Source organism: Hydra viridissima, unplaced genomic scaffold (genome assembly GCF_058129835.1).
Source record: "Hydra viridissima isolate aposymbiotic clone 2 unplaced genomic scaffold, HvirCarnegie_v1 scaffold_2, whole genome shotgun sequence".
NCBI classification, from domain to species: Eukaryota; Metazoa; Cnidaria; class Hydrozoa; order Anthoathecata; family Hydridae; genus Hydra; species Hydra viridissima.
Genome location: NW_028324301.1, coordinates 5,420,518 through 5,438,085, shown reverse-complemented (window position 1 = coordinate 5,438,085; position 17,568 = coordinate 5,420,518). Strand labels below are relative to the sequence as shown.

Below are 17,568 nucleotides of genomic sequence, written 5' to 3'. Positions count from 1 at the left end.
TCACTTTAAACCCCTCTATTTTATTTATTACCTCTTATTTAAAAATGCGTAAAGGATACTTCTTTACTCCAAACAGTTAAAAGCTTGACAAACCGAAGTGTTACAATTGCTAATGAGTCACTACACTTTGTTACCATTAATGGAAACTATCCGTGATTTCCCAAAATATGTCATCTGCTAAGGATAAAACGCATTTTCGACAAAACCCTTCATCTCTTTTAATCTCTAATTTATAGATCAACCGACTTGAACTACTTAATTTATTTGAATATTGATACAAAATGTAAATTTTTTAATTGAAAAAAATTTCGATTACTTTGAAATATTAAAAATCAATTTGCAAACATGTCTCTTGATTGTAAAATTTGATGCTTAAATATTGATGCTACTTAAATATTGATGCTGCTTACAACGTAAGAATATATTGTATTTAATACATTTAACATATCCACTTTCAAACATTCAATCGCTTTTAGAAGGTTCTGTGTTCATTAGAGACAAAAATAGTTATTTTGAAGCTTTGCTCATACAATATATGCTCCACACAAGTTACTTCGTAAAATGTTGTAGTTCAAGATTTATTTGAATTTTTCTTCCTCCTTCTATTCCATTTATTTTCTTCGTCTTTCGAATAATAACATATGCACTAAAGTCATAAAAAAATAAAATAATAATAAAAAAAAACTCGCATATGAAAATCATCTAAAAAAGCATACAGTCTATAAATAATCAATATGAAATAATCATTCACCTGCTCATCAAGGAAGCTCAAAAGGTCTTTCTTGTTAATGTCTACTGAACGTTTTTTCAAAAGCATTGATAATTCTGTTATTTCTAAAGGCTTTAAAATAACATTAATATTTTGTTTTGTGTTCTATAAAATTTCCCCTTGAAATTTTGAATATGCAAAGTACACCTTTTCTTACCTCATACTTCAAGACCTTTTGATGAAGAGCACTATTGTCACGAATAAACGAAATCAGTTTCTAGAAAAAGAATAATAATCCTATAAATATAAACTATAAATTGCAAAATCTTTCCGATAGCGAAATTCAGTTTCTAACCTCTTTCGTTTCAGAACACCCTTTCTCCAAATTTCTACAAAGAACAAACAAACAAAACAATACTTGTGATGTAGATAAATAAAAATGAACTTAAAATGTTTGTTTTTAGATTTTTTTATTTCAGCTGTTTCTGAGCTTTTCATATAATCTGGAATGTTTTGGAATATTTTCTTACGCTTCGTATAACAGTTTGTTTGTTATCTGACGAATATTATCATCGATCAGCTCGTCTTACTGGACTTTTCTCGCTTATGATACAGTGTATTTCGGTGCTCTCTTGCATATTATTCGGTGATGTCTTGCTTCTGCAGTTGACAAGATGTAGTTGTGTGATGCTTATCAAACTTTTGACCAATTTTGGGTTGGCTGATTCTTTTACGATGATTTGTCAGACACTTCAGTTGATGATATTTTACAGACGCCCAAAAAGAGGGGCGGCGCATTCTCTTTCTATCTTGTATTGACACTCTCGCAACACGTTTTGGCATAAGTTATTATTTTAGATCGCGCAAACTTTTTTTTAAAAATGTTTGACAATTCACAGATTTCAGATTTTTTACAAAAACGTTATTGGTCGACTTAAATTCATGCATAACTTAAATTCCTACAAAATTTATGGATGAATCGTTATTAATTACGCGCTAAAACAAATCAAGCAAAAAATCCGCTAACATTATTTTGACCGGATTTTACGTTTTTTAATAACGCACTATGAAGCGAAAAGCTCAAAAAGTGGCCATAAGTAGAATTTTTTTAATACACCATTTTCATTAGTTTTTTTTTTACAACTTATTAGAAAAAATATCAAATGATAAGAAAAATATATATTTTGGTTCTCTCTTGTCTACTATCCTAGTCAGAGAATCGGAACAATAATTTAATAAAAGCGTTTATTACTTTACAAGATTTTGAGTTTTGGCCGCTTTTTGACCATTTCGCTTCACTGTGTAACGCAAGAAGATTCGTATTTATCAAGGATATAGTTAAAAATATGTAAACATACTAAAAAACTTATTTAAAACTGATTTTAGAAGCAAAGGTTATGAGATTAAAAAAGCAATTACCTTTTTTTCACGGTCTTTGTTCTAACAGGAGATTCCTTAAGAGTTTCACTTTGAACTTTCTTCTTCTTTGAGACTCCTTTACTAGTTGTTTTCTGTGGCTCTTCTTCCCATTTTTTAACTAAAGAGATTAATTTTAGAAATTTTCGGAGAGTAAAAAACCAGTGCGGATGTTCTGTTTACAACTTTTAAAACAACGATTTGTTGTAAACAAATCGTTGTTTTAAAAAAACGGTCCAAGTTATAGAAAACATAGAAAACAGTAAGAAACTAATTAATAAAAAATTCTGCAAATGTCTAAAAATTAAAGTTTAAAAATAGCTGATGAGAGTAAAAAAAAAAAATCAAAGAAGCATCGAAAAAAAAAAAAAAAAAAAAAAAAAAAAAGAAATTCTGGTACAAATTTAATAGTTATTATTACAGATTTAAGTTTAGACAAAAAAGACGTGAAAATCATCTGTGAAATTTGAATAAATTTCACAATCACTTTTTGGTTTTACTTAAATAGAGAGTTGTGTTTCAACATTAGAAACATTTAACTCAATGTTTAATCCAATAAACAAGGATATTGTCAAAAAACTAACTTCAGTTCGGGCAAACTTAACGGAAAAAATTATGCACTCCGATCTGTTACATAAAATTTTTTTATTCATCTAAAAATGTAAAGTTTAAAATTGTATACATTTATGTTGATACTTGTATATTTCTTTTAACTTTGCCACCATTTTTTTCTTGGGCAACTCTCTCAACGCATAAGAACTAGTTCTCGCCTAAAAACATATAAAATATTAAACCTAAAAAAAAAAAGGAGTTCATACAGACCGAGAGTAAACAATCAAAACTTACTGCTAATTCAGGAGTAGGCAGGGATGAGTAATCAGGCATAGGAGTTATAACCTCTTTAGTTTCGGGATGAATACAACACCCTGGACCAAACTTATCATAACTTTCTGCATTGGGAGTTTTAAGAGTGCTATCATTAAAATAAAGATCAGAAAATTCCTTTGAAGGAGTACTCTTAAGGAAATTAGATTTGACTGAATTAACTGAGGAAAGTGTGTTTGTGGATACCGAATACTGATTATCTGCTGGTTTCATCCTTTGAGAGTTTGATACGATCTTTTGTGAAGGAGATTCAGCCTGACTACTCTTTTTAAACTCTGATACCGAAGGAAAATCCAGCGCATTGGTTGGAGCGATAACTTCTTTTGCCATTAAAGTTGCAGCTGAGTTTAAAAATATATTACTTTTGTCATTAAATAACAGTGAGTCATGAGACGAATGCTGCAATTTGCTATCATTTTTTTTATCAGCATTTTCCCCGCAAGAATATTTTTCTTCGAATACAATAGAGTTATAGCCACCATCATCTCCATCATAATAAGTACCACCATCATCTCCATCATAATAAAATGGATGATTATCTGCTAAATTACTACTAAAATCGTTTGTGCAGTAAAAAAAAAAAATTTCTTTAAACAACTTGCAAAAAAAACTTTAAGCAAAAAAGAATATTTTTTTTTAAACGAACATGCAAAAAAATATTTAAAATATCTATAGGTAGAGAATATTGTGAGAAATAAGAAGTACTTAGGTGCATACAGTTGAGGAAATATACAGAAGTATTAGCTACAAATTACCAGAACAAAACACAACAAGAACGAAACAAGACGAAAACGAAACAAAACTGGCATAAAGTGACTGAAAGTAAAAATGTAACTACCAATTAAAACTATTAGATATTTTTTCATTTCCCGTTGACATGCTCTGCAAGTTTTCCCTTGTAGTAAGACACTGCAATTCCGTAGTTACATCACAGGAGTTTCCTTTTTCTTCCATTCCTTCGATAGCCGACTTGGATGAAGTCAAAACAGCAGATGATCGAGGAGCAGTTTGTATTTTATTTGATACACAATCAACATGGGTTGAAAATGGTTCGCTAAAGTTAGGATCAGCAATTAACTTTCTGCGCTTTCGTGCAGGACTTGATATTGATTTTACTACAGAAGGCGAAGTTTCACTTAAAGCGTCGTGGTGCTTTGAAATTATTTTTGAATACTTTAACACAGATTCACTGTCTGAAGAAGACTCATTGAGAAGTTTAGAGTTGTGTTTTAAACTTGATTTTATTGGGATTGACGGTGTTGTTAAAGCTGAATCATCTGTTAAATTTTTTATGTCAAAATTAGAATCCACAAGATAACATTCATGAGGAGAAGTTCTATCGGAGCTTTTTTTAGAAGATTCAATGAGCTGATTTTTTGGTAATGGAGAGCTGCATTTCGCTTTGTTAGGATTTGGACTATCTACAATTATAATGGAGCAATCCTTTTCGACATCATTAATTTCTACATTTTTAACTTCATTAAAGGAACAGAAATTCGCATATGTTCCAGGAGTGACTACTCCCGAACTAGTTAGCTTTTTAACATTTATATTCAGGTTTACAGGGTTATACGGACTGCGGAGAGGATATCTTGGGCTTGACAAAAAAGATTGATTAGCATCATTTTTGACAGTATAGCAGTTTTTGTTATACAAATTGTTCGACTTGCTTCTAATCAAAACCTCACTAATACCTGAGCTGCTACCAAAAAGTAAAGGTGTTTCACATGATGGGATTTTAGGGGTACATGAAGTGAGGTTGCTTAGTAACACATCATCAGAAATAACTAAAGTTTGAGTTTGTTTTCTTTCTGATAAAGTCTTGTTTATCTGAGCGTCATAATCAATGTGCTGTGTTCTTAAATCACCGAGTGATAAATTCAAAACATCATTTTCAGTCTTACAAGTTGTGTCTTTGAGAGATTGAATTTGGGATTTATTGACTTCATGTAAATCCAATGAATTTAAATCCAATGAATTTAAAGCTGCTTTAGCAGAACAATGAGTAACATTTAATTTAGATTTTATTTTGTTTGGAAAGTTTTTACCTTCTTCATCTTCAGTCAGACTGATTGAATTATTGATAGCTTGTGTTCGAAACACTTCTTGAACTAATTCCAATTCATTTGCAGAAAAACACGAGTCTTCTGTCATTTCATCTTCATCCTGATTGACTGATTTAGTAATAAGAAACCTCTTACCACAACACTTGTCTTGATCCTCCCAAAATGAGCTCACAATTTTATCTACAACATCACTTTCTCCATTTTCAGTAAGAATAGCAGCGCAAGCGTCACGTAAAGAGTTCAATTTGAAACTTAACAAAATCAAACATTAAAAAAAAAACTGACTCAATATTTAACAACAAAAAACAACTATTAATATACATACATACATACATACATACATACATACATACATACATACATACATACATACATACATACATACATACATACATACACACACACTTACATATATATATATATTGTATATATATATTGTATATATATATATTGTATATATATATATATATATATATATATATATATATATATAATATATATATATATATATATATATATATATATATATATATATAATATATATATATATATATATATATATATATATATATATATATATATATATATATATATATATATATATATATGTATGTATATATATATATATATATATATATATATATATATATATATATATATATATATAAAAGTAAGTAAAAATAAATTAATGAAATCATAGCTGCACCGATAAGCAAGTTGTAAAACTTGATGTGCATCTTTATATGGCACATCTGTTAATCCAGTGTACATGAACTTAAGCATAAAGCCAACTGCAGAAGGAGAGTACTCATTGATGTATACTTCATGACACTCATTTAAAATCTAATAGAAGAATTTTGTGACTCTTTTTTATACTTTTAAAAACAATTGAACAAAATACCAAGAGATGCTATTTATAGACTAAGACTTACTTGCTTAAATTCTTCACTTCTTGCAGCCAAAATGCAGCGATGAGCTGGAATTTTTACATCCGAGTCACAATGAAATACAAAATCACTAAATAATGATTCCTCTAATAGCAAATTCATATCACTAGTTAATTTTTCTAGGTGGGAAGAGTTGGCTTCCTAAATTACAGTTTGTTAAATTTTTTTGATGGAGATAAATTAGGTCAAAGTAAATTTTACAATGAAATATTTTTAGACATTGAAATTTTATTCCGCTTAAAACAATCTTTTAACAATTGTTCAAATACAAATTTTCATCTACTTTTAGCAAGTTAAGCAATTGAACCAGATTACAACCTGCTTAATACCTGTTTAATAGACTCTTTTATGAAACCACTACATTGTATATCAGGTTCATCATTCAAATCCATCAGAATGTTGAGTTTTTCAGTTTGCGTGGCTGAAAAAGCTTCATTGCAATGCTCTCTGGATGAATTATTGTTTATTAGTTTTGTTCTTAAATCAGTAGAAGGGAGTATACTAGGGTGCAGTTGCGGAATAAAATATGATTCATTATTCTTTTTATCTTTTAAAGATGTCAATTTCCAGAGTTTGCATTTGTTATTCTAATAAAATAAAGAAATACCATGAAACATAAATATATTCACTGTTGTCAAAAATAGGAACAGTGCCTTTTGAGCCCAAAAGTGAAAGTAGAAATAGTTCCACCGTTTAGAAATGCCAATTTAAAAATCCAACTAAACGACATCTATAGAAATAAATTGACTTTGAAACTACTGTTTTCATGCCTTAAAATGAAAGTTAGAAAAATGTTTATTAAATCTGGTCTATTAAAAGTATCCACAAGAAAACTGGTATGTAACTAGCTCCTACTATTCTGTGTAAATAAATTTTCATGCAAATATCTTGGATGGTTGTTGATTTATGTGTTTAAAATGAGATATTTTTATCTTCATTTTTATCTCATTTTAAACACTTTTTGTCCAAAACATATTATGGTTTTCATACCATTGTGGTTATTAGTCCCAAAAAAATTTTTTTAATTCTTGGATCCCTTCGGAAAATTTTTAAATTACATCACTTTTCACTGAGACCAACGAGCTGAGATTGAAATAACAAAAATAGCCAAATATACAAGTGTGAGCTGAGGTTGGCATGACAAAAGATAACCAATGACAAAAGTGTCAAGAATTGTAGAGAATGTGTTGTAGAGAATCAGCTTGAGACTTACCCAAATGCTCAGCACCTAGTGCCTCACTGGGGTTAATCATATCAAGTCAATCATTTCTTGTGATTTGAAAATGGCAAACATACTACTAGGTCTCCAGGCAATTCAAAGACAAATATTTTTCATTGGTTTAACTGATTCAAAAAATCTTGAAAATTCTAGAGTCTTGAGAACATTAGGTTCAATCACAGCCTGCTCTCAATCTTTTCTTAATTTAGGAAATATTTTGGAAGTGTCATTCATATGCTGATCATTACTGGATCTTAATCCTGGACATCATTCTTCTAATAGATTTACATATTTTGTCTGATGTTTTGTTCCAGATGCTAAAAAGTAATTAGACAAATGGTGATCAATGCCCCACATCTTTAAATATTCAATAGAGTTTCAACCATGGCAGACAGTTCAAGGGGAATGAGCATAAAAAACTGATCAGGAGATTGTTCAAAACATCTTGCATTTCTAAAGTTTAGCCATTTTCCCATGCCATGATCTTTATCAGAAAACAATGGCCAAATGTTATTTAGGAAGGTCTGAAGGAAGGATGATAAGAAGGAAGAACTCTTTTCAAACCTCTTCCTTTGACCCACTAACTCAAATTTTGGTCTGATGTTTCTTGGGCTTTTTTTTTGAGGGATATCAATTTGGTTAATTTTTTGTATATTAGACCAATATTTTGTTCTAGCTATTTTTGATGTTTGCTTCAGTTAAGATTGGTTTGTTAGAAGCATCTCTTTGCATTGTTAAGAAATTTATGGTTACTAATTGGGCACTTTGCCCTACTTAGAAAACTACTATCTCTAGAGAGCTATAATTTTGCCCTACTTCAATTTTCATTTAGTAAACCATCAATTATTTTTTCATGAGACTTGAAACAATGAAAGTTTCTCTATAAGAAAAACTATTCTTAGTGTAGTGTAGCAACCATGGAAAAATATTTGCCATTATCTTCTAATCAAAAAATTTTAAATACTTTGTTATTCATATGAACCACTACAATTAAATTTTGGGCTTTATTACCACCAAAATTTGCCTGTTTTGCTCAATATAAAGCAGGATTGAATGAAAGCCTATCATTCACATATATCAATCTTTGTCATTTCAACCTCAGCTGGTTGGTTTGGATGAAAAGTAAAGTAAATAAAAACTATTCTAAAGTTTTAGAAAAATTATTTTGGGGCCATGATAGCAGTCATCCAGTTTGAAATGTTTTGAACAAAAAGTGCTAAAATGAGATAAAAAGGAACATCAAAATATCAAGAAATTAACAACATTGAAAGATATTTGTATGAAATCTTCTTATAAACATAGGTACTAGTTACATACCCACTACTTATCATGTGGATGCTTTCAGTAGATCATATTTAATAAGCTTTTTTTTAACTTGTATTTTAAGACATGAAAGTGGTACTTTCAAGACAATTTATTTCCACAGACGCCATAGTTGGTTTTCAAAACAGGCATTTCTGAACAGTGGAATGTGTCTACTTTTACCACATGTAGGTAGCACATTCAGGTCAGCTTAAAAGCTGATCTGAATTTGCTCAAAAGCTGTCTATTTTTGACTACAAGGCCACGATGGACTAATTGTCTTTTTAGCTGAGTAGAATGTCTGTCACTCTTCGTATAATATACTCACTTGCATGAATTTGTAATTGGCTGTTAAAAACAATGATTCTTTTGAAACATCGCTCTTCTCAGTTTCTCTGAAAGCTTAAGAACAATATTAAATATATTACAATAAAATATATTTTTTTCATTATCAAATAAAAGAACTCACTTTCTTCTTTTTGTGAAATCTGTGAATTCACAGAATTCTGTTTGTCATTTAGAGGAAGAAACTAATATATCCGATATAAATCGATACATTCCAAATATTTAAGCAAATCTAAAGTTTTGGTAGGCTTAGTGATATTATTTTGAGAAACATTGCAAAAGCTTTTAGCTATATCTTCAAATTCTACTGACCTGTGTATTTTTTTTTTAAAAAACCATTGCTACATCAAAGAATCAAAAAAGAAAAATTCTAATATTTTAACTTTTTATGGGTTGCTGCACAAGTAATGGCCTAATAGTTGTAAAATACACTAAAACACCAAATATATTTCATGGCAGGCAGGCATAAAATTTAATGAAAATTCTCAAAATCAAGTTTAACACCTTACTAAAAAAATATAGCATCTTGCACTACCATCAAGAGTTTGGATTAAATTTTTGCATAAAATGTTTTGTATTTTTGGATAAAATAAATTGATTTTCGAAGATCAGGAAAATTGCAGATAAAAACATAATGAATAGGTTAATATTCAAATTCTTTTTCTACTTATACAGAAATCAATGATATTTGTCAATTGAATAGTGGCTATTAAAATGCATTTTCATTAAAGAAAATCTTTGTTTCTTTGTCTCAAACATTCTTGATACACATTGTATCCAGAATTGTCTCTGTAACTCATTTGGGCCTTCTTCAAGTCATCTTGTAGAACATCCAAAAGAGTATCTTTGATTATTGGACAATAATTTCCTGTTGCAGAGCAAAGCCTTTCCCAATTAAACATAACCCTGATAGATTTGCATTCTTCTATAACCTTTCTTCAATATGACATGGATCTTTGTAAGATCACTTGTCCCACTTGATAAAAAAATCCCCAGACCATAACTGAGTCACCACTGCATTTCACTGTCAGAGCAATACAGGTTGATATCATATTCTCTTCAAATGTGTGTTGTACATATATTTTTTTATTTGAGCAGAAGAACTAAAGTTTAGATATCTGTTCAATGAACCATAGACCAATCAGATACACTCCAATCCTGATTCTGTTTAAATTTCTTTATACAATTTATTTTTTTTTAGTAATAGTTTTTTATAGCAATACATCCTATAGCAGCATCTAATAGACATTGTTTCATTGTCATTTCAAGAGATTTCAGCTTTTATCAGAGGAGCAGTCAATTGCCTATTCAGGACAATTACCAAGATTAGGAAGGCTTTTAGTAACATCTGCTTTGTTACTGAAGGCCTTACTGAACTGGTAGATTACTTAAGATATTTTGAGTTATATAATTATTATATAATACTTATTTAAGTTCAACAAAAACTTTTTAAAAAATTTCAGTAATTATTTAAAAAGTGTTTAAACAACAATAAAATAACAATTGCTTTTAATAAATTTCAATAAATCACAGAACATATGCAAATTTATACGAAAATTTGTGGTGGTTCTTTGGTCAGTAATGTAAGTAATTGTAAAAACTTGAGATAAAAGAAAAAACAACTTTTGGGACATTTGAACCCTATATCAAAACAAATTCTCCTAATCTAATCACAATTTTGAATAATAATTTAGGATAATCAAAAATCCTTAAAAAAAAAAATCTTATCAACATTCTCATCATGTTTTCAATCTGTAAGTAAAATTATCATTAGACATCTCATTATTTGACAATAGTGCAATTCACAATCTTTTTTGGATTAACATCAAGATATATTTGATTTTTCCATTTCAAATTAGAGAACTTATTCATAATGTGCAAGCATTATTTTGTATACTCATATACCATGTCTATCTTGTTCTACCCATATATCATGTCTAACTTATTCTACCCAGAGTGCCACAAGTTTTTTCTTTCACTTTTTTTTGTATTTAATTCCACTGGTATTTAAGATATTCAATATTTCTTTTACCTTTTGGTTTTACGGTAATATATCTTATGGTAAATTTTTTGGTCAATTTTACCTAATGGTAAATTTCTGAGAATTTACATTAGAGAAGTCTCCACTAAAATTGATGTTATCATCTTCCTATGCTAGAAGTGCAGAATATGCATGAGCTTGCACAATTATTATCACAAAGCCTTCAAACTTTATTGGGAATAGCTTTAACTTACAACTTAAAAAGTTTCATGAGATTGTTAACACAAAATTTTTTAAATTTAGATTATAAACTTTATGGCTATCTAATAACTTTTGTTAATTCAACATTTTTAAATTCATGAAACTTCAAATTCAGTAGCTATTAGTCCGGTAGAATTTAGTCTTAACCTAGAAAAAATTAGTATAAAAACATGTTATATATCGTTGGAAAGCTTATTTTTTCCTCTTTTAAATGAGTAATTGGTAATTTTTTTTATTTTGGGGAAAAAAAGTTGTGACGTCATAAAGATTAGCAGAAAAGCACCAAAATTGACGTTTTTTTACTAAAAGAATTTATAATTTAAGCAAGTAAATGTAACATATTTTTATATTTATTACTCCTAAGTATTAGTAGTTGGTTTAATGAACTGAAAGCGAAATAATAATAACTAAAAGTACGGTATAAAGGCAGAGGGGGATGCTACTTTAGCCAATTTTTTGAAAATTTGACTTAAAGATGTGTTTACAAAACAAATATATTCAAAATATATAAAATACTGTTAAACGTAATTATTCTGTAATGTTACCAAGAGCATGTTAAAAAATATTTACAAAGAAGTTTATCTTTATGCATTAAGTTTATCTTACTTATTCTGATTAAATTAAAAATTATGTAAAAACATCTGAGAAGTGACGGTCATGGGCTGGTTCATTTTCTTCGTCAACTTTTTCAATATTTGTACAGTTAATCCCGTGACAGGTAGCACACGATGAAGTGCAGTGAAGTCCCATCTTTCTGCAGGAACATCGACTCGAACAGGAGTTTTTACACCCACATCGAACAACCTTTAGGATATCTTCTGGACCTGCATTTTCATCTGTCGCTATTGATGAGTACATAAAGCCATTTAATTTCCATCCCCAATTAAGTGGGTCAAGATCAATTTCACTTAGACATCTCCAAATACGCACTTGATGATATACTCTCAATCCATGGTAGTAAGCAGCTCTAGGAGATGGTGGAAGAACAGAAGGGTCTATGTGAGCTCGATCTGAGTTTATCATTTCCTCGTACTTTTGCTTTCGTATTTGTTGTAGATTTGATGTTGAGGAATGTAGCAGCTGAAAGAAACGAATTGATGCATTTCCAATCTCATCAGGCGATTTATCATCATGGTAAAAAATATTTGCTGCATTGCACAAGTCTTTGGCTTCAAGCTTTCTAAAAATTGAAGTCTTTCCAAAATTGTGAATTGCTGATGTTATATCACAACCTGTAAATGCGTGCGCAAAAAGAATATTGTTTATGACATGTTCTGCTGTACTGCCAATAATCTGATCAATGTCATAACATTCACGCTGGCAATCAACTCTTTTTGTCATACTTGTTAAATATATTTTGTGTAAAGATAAATTTTTGATGATTTTGTTCTTACTTCTATGAAATTATTTCTCTCAGGATGGCGACTGTCAAGTGTGCACACATTTCCACAATAAAAACATTGCTCTTTAAAATTAAAAAAAATCTGTTCTGATCGAGTTGAACGTTTTCTTTCAATAGGAGTTTCCATCGATGCTTGTGATCGTTTAATTGATTTTGATTGGTTTCTTAATTTAGTTCGACACGATGAGTGAATAAAAACCTTTTCTCCTGTCTCTTGTTTTTTATTCAGTTCATTTACCAATACATTTAAACCCAATTTTAAAGCACATTCAATTAATTTTCCAAGAGCTCCTTGGTTATCAACATTCCTTCCAAATCTTGCCCCCACTTGGCTCAACCAATCTCCTTCTAATTTCATTTTACCACACAATGCACATACAGAGAATTCATTTTTTAAGTCCATAAATTTTCAGTTTCAGAACTAGTTTTATTATCACTTACAAGATCAGATAATTTATATTAAAATCTGAAAATAGCAAATCATTACATAATTATAAACACTAAGATAAATAATTTATTAAAAAGTTTTTGATAAATATTGCCAAAAAAATTCGATTACATTTCGAATACAAAAAGAATATTACATTCTAATAACTTTAAAATTCGAAATGTAGAACAAGGAATTTTTATTCCCTCTACCCATTTTTACTTACAGAAACAAAGTTTAACAAAAATATTTGACAAAAACAAACAAAAAATCAAAAATATTCCTCTTGCAAAATTCAAAAAAGGTCCTTTGGGGGGCTGTGGCCCCCGCGGCTCCGAAAGCCATGTTTCTAGTAACAAAAAAAATATATATATACTCAACACTTTTATATTATTTAAATATAAGTGTTATTATAGTTACAACGCAACTTATTGTACAGCATAATTAAAATTTATCAGCAACGTTTAAAATTTCGTATTTTACTCCTAATCTTTGTGATGTCATAACTTTTTTTCCCCAAAATAAAAAAAAATACCAATTACCCATTTTAAAGAGGAAATAATAAGCTTTCCAACGATATATAACATGTCTTTATAATAATTTTTTCTAGGTTGACCCCTTTTTTTGTGAAATTCTACCGGACTATATGCCCAAAGCCAAACCACAAGTAATTCAACAAGCTAACCACATATAGTTCAAGAGGCCAAACCATACACAGTTCAAGAAGCCAAAACGCACATATATCAAGAAGCCAAACCACACATAGCTCAAGAAACCAAACCACACATATATCAAGAAGCCAAACCACACATAGCTCAAGAAACCAAACCACACATAGTTCAAGAAGGTTTCTATACAATTTTCTTGAGAAAATGTCTTTAACTGTTAATAAAATCTTTAAATTTTATTTAGAAAGGTCTGAAGGAAGGATGCTAGGAAGGAAGAACTTTTCTCGAACCCCTTCTTTTCATCCATTACCTTAACCATTTTTTTCAGAAGTATTAAAAAAGGATTATTGAATCAACACAACTTATACTAATCAACATTATGTAAGTTAAAACCACCATCTTAATTGCATTTAGCAATTAAATTATCATTTAGAGAACTAACATTCACTGGAAAACAATATACCGTATTGCCAGAATCTTTTGTCTTCTTTGAGAATTATATTTTAATACTAGTCCAGCCAAACTTGTTTCGGAAATAATGTTCTGGCTCCATCCTACCAGAAACATTTCTTATTTGAATATTCTTTTTGAGATATTTACAGAACCTAAGAAAAGCTATATTTGAATACCTGATTTAATGCAGGTACTCTTTCTCACTTGTAGATTAAACATTTACTTGATGTAATTTAAATATCATACCTAATTCCATATATAAAATAATTGTTAAAAGTAAAATAACATACTTTAAAAAAACAAATCAAATCTTTTCTTCAAATTAAATCTTTTTCATATTTTTCACTATTTTCCCAATATGGCCATAGAAAAATGATAAGATTAAGGTTGAAAAAAATTTTATGGATACTCCTGAGGGGAAAATGATCAGAATAAACTCTTACAGTTCAAATTTTATGGATAGTCCTGTTGGCCAAATGAACAGATTAAACTCATACAATCTAAATTTATTTGATACTCCTGAGAGGAAAATGAACAGAAAGAACTTTCAATTAAGCCATAAACTGAATGTTGATATCATAAACAATTGTATGTTGGGATCCCTATGTATCTAAACTTCAAACTTAACTATTTCAAAATCAGCTAAATAGATTTACTTTCTTCTGCCTCTAAGTTAAGATAGCTCTTTAGGCATCCTTTATATGATTCAGTGCTTTTAAATTTTAAATCTGTGATTATGATCTGGCTATTTCTAATCATTTTAAAAAACCCTCATAAAAATATCTGTAGATAAAATGATGTATAATATATGTAACAACTAATATTGTGAAGTATTTAAGTCAATTGATATAAACACTGATACACAGATAAAAAGCTTAAACACAGAATATCAAAGAGAACACTGAAAAAAGAACTTTTTATTCTCTATATTTTTTATAAGCTAAGGTCTTTGTGAAAGGTCCCACAAAACTTAGCTCTTAAAAAAACATAGACAAAAAGAAGTCAGTATGAAGTTAGTTTTAAAAAATAATTATTTAAAAAGATGCAATCATTTAAAAAGTTACCTATCTTGTTACTCTCTTCTAAACAATCATGTTTTTGACAGACCTGTATTAAGAGATTTTTAATAGAAGTTAATGGCCAGCAGAATAGGTAACTACACCATCAAGAAGCACCTCACCTTAGAGTTTTACTATTTTTAGAACTTATGGATGCTTAGGTTAGTAAGATTAGCATTTTGATTGGGGATTTTATAGTGTTTAATCAAAATGCTTTTCTAAAGTGAACAAAGGAAGTATGACTTTTACTTTCATTCATGTCAAATACTAAAGATTTTCTATTTTTCTCAGGAAAAACTCACAAAACACTGTAAGACTTTGTTTAAAAAATGGTTAGCTTTACCTAAAATATTGTATTACTTTGCCTAATACATTAAGACTTGTCAAAAGCACAAACTAATCTTGTTTAAATTAGCATTTAAATTACCTCTGCATTTTTTGCCAAAGCAAGAGCTCTTTCCATAAAAGCTTCTCTAATCTCTGCAGAACTTTTTACAAGCATTGTTTGAGGTCTCTTACCTTCTCTGGTACAGAAATAAAATCATCTATTTTTTTAACTTTATCCAGAATTACTCAAATTTTATGAACAATAAAAAAAAATTTACTTTTTTTTCTTCTTTGTAAAAACCTTTCGATTTGTCACAAGTTCACTAGATTCATCTTTATTTTTCACTGGCTCACTAGATTTACATTTATTTATAACTGATTCACTAGTCAATCTAGAATAAAACTTTTAAAAGTAAAAAGTAGACATTTAAGAAGCCACTTTAAATAACAGAATAAAATGAAATTCATTTGATAAACTGTAAATGATAATTTTAAAAAGTGGCAGATTAAATGATTAAAATAATCAAAGTATACTCACAATGATTCATTAGACTTTTGAAGAATCATTAACACTTGACTTATCGGAATGTTACGCTTTACTGAACATTGTTTTACATGAGATGAAAAGTTCTATTTATAAACAAGCTAATTATGGATTAAAAAAGTACCTAACTGAATTTTAAAAGGTAACAAGAGCCAAAATCAAGAAAAATACTGAGAACAATAATTTAAAAAAATCAAGAAAAATACTGAGAATAATGATAAAAAAAAGTGCACAAACTTTAACAAAATTCTCTTCTTTATTTTGACTAACAAGTTTTAAAAAATAAAAGATTTTTGAACTTTTTTTTTTGATTGTTTACTGATTATTTTTAATGTAATTTTAAGTTAAAAATTATTGCTACAAAAAACAGAATAACTGTAAATAATGGCAATTATAGTTGTTAATTTAATGTCATGGTGATGATTTTCTATTATCTTAGTAAAAAAAGAATATAAAAAAGAGAGGAGCAGCTAAGAATGTGTTTAAATTAGGTTTAAGGAAAACTTCTTCTATGATGCTTCTCAAATATCTACAAAAGTCAAAGAACCCTTGGTAATGAAACTAATGCACTCAACTCCTACTTAGAGCAACCCTAACTTTCCCTTTTTTTAATTATTTGATAATTTATTATAATTAAATCTAATACCAATTTAGAATTAAGTTAACTGGGTAGAGGATTCAAATACCAAACCTGCTTTAAAACAACAAGGTTGTTTAGACCAAAAGAAACCTTAAAATAGAACTAAAGATCAAATTATTAAATAACTATACCATGTCTTTAAGAGTTTTGCTGCATAAGGGACATTCTTTGTTTTTTAAAGGCTGAGAGTTTTCTTTTTTCATTTGCTTGACTTTTTTTTTAATTTTATCATTTTGATCTGCACAAGAACTAATATGTATTAGTTTGCGCATTGGATTTAACTTAGATAAGTTTTTTAAACATAAGCTACAGATACTTATATCACTTTGAGATTCTTGCTGCCAAGATTCTTGTAAACTTTGAGCTATCAATTTATCATTTAATTCAGCTGTTGCATCTGCTAAAGTTTTATCTAAACAGTTATTAGTATGAATTTCTCTTGAAGATGCAGACTGATCTTCTTTAAATAGAACTGAACAAACAGGACATCTATTTCCAGATAGTTGAAATGATTGAGATGTCAAGGCTTCTTGAGACATTGTAACATGTAAATTGGACAACTTACAGGTTTAGAACAAAGATAAAATAACAAATAGTAATAAGATTTAAAATTTGAAATCATGAGCCAGTTTGATTGTAAAAGTTCTTTCCACTTTGATTCTAATCTGTAAAATAAATCTCTCAAGTAGTAGCAATCCACACAAATTCTTCATAACTTGAATAGTTGTTAAAATAAAACTTTAACAGTGAATTTAAATAAAAAGTAAGGATTTCAAGATATAATTTTTTTCTCCCTAAAATAATAGGACAATATGGTTCTCAGATCAATTAAGCATGATTAAATATTACTAGATTTAACATTACCATGTTAGCTACACCAAGCAAAAAAGTTTTTAGGACAAGAGTAAGGGAACAATT

General features: G+C 29.0%; 1 protein-coding gene across 5 annotated transcripts; it reads right to left on the bottom strand.

Annotated features, from left to right (window-relative positions):
* Positions 1-336: 336 nt before the first annotated feature.
* LOC145185105 (uncharacterized) lies at positions 337-17,527 on the bottom strand. Of its 5 annotated transcripts, none has more exons than XR_016449946.1 (17): positions 16,782-17,527; positions 16,005-16,096; positions 15,745-15,858; positions 15,567-15,663; positions 15,146-15,188; positions 8,873-8,946; positions 6,353-6,610; positions 6,009-6,164; positions 5,783-5,919; positions 3,849-5,327; positions 2,972-3,563; positions 2,822-2,895; positions 2,129-2,246; positions 1,065-1,098; positions 927-986; positions 752-841; positions 337-646 (listed from the first exon to the last, which is right to left on the bottom strand). XR_016449946.1 is itself a non-coding variant. In XM_090079267.1 (17 exons), the coding sequence occupies exons 1-17, from the start codon at positions 17,187-17,189 to the stop codon at positions 572-574; spliced, it is 3,915 nt and encodes a 1,304-aa protein (XP_089935393.1). In that variant the 5' UTR covers positions 17,190-17,527; the 3' UTR covers positions 337-571. The 5 variants fall into 5 exon arrangements, 4 of the variants coding, with proteins under 4 accessions (XP_089935393.1, XP_089935394.1, XP_089935395.1 ...); XM_090079267.1 differs by having other exon boundaries at positions 2,808-2,895; XM_090079268.1 differs by having other exon boundaries at positions 2,808-2,895; positions 2,972-3,560.
* Between the last annotated feature and the right edge of the window lie 41 nt (positions 17,528-17,568).

What these genes read in the sequence shown, in the direction of transcription:
- LOC145185105 (XM_090079267.1), bottom strand. Translation starts at nt 17,189, where the DNA reads ATGTCTCAAGAAGCCTTGACATCTCAATCATTTCAACTATCTGGAAAT. An exon ending in TTTACAAAGAAGAAAAAAAA is followed by an intron (nt 15,664 to 15,744) that starts GTAAATTTTTTT and finishes TTTCTGTACCAG; the next exon opens with AGAAGGTAAGAGACCTCAAA. An exon ending in TGAGCTTCCTTGATGAGCAG is followed by an intron (nt 647 to 751) that starts GTGAATGATTAT and finishes TTATGACTTTAG; the next exon opens with TGCATATGTTATTATTCGAA.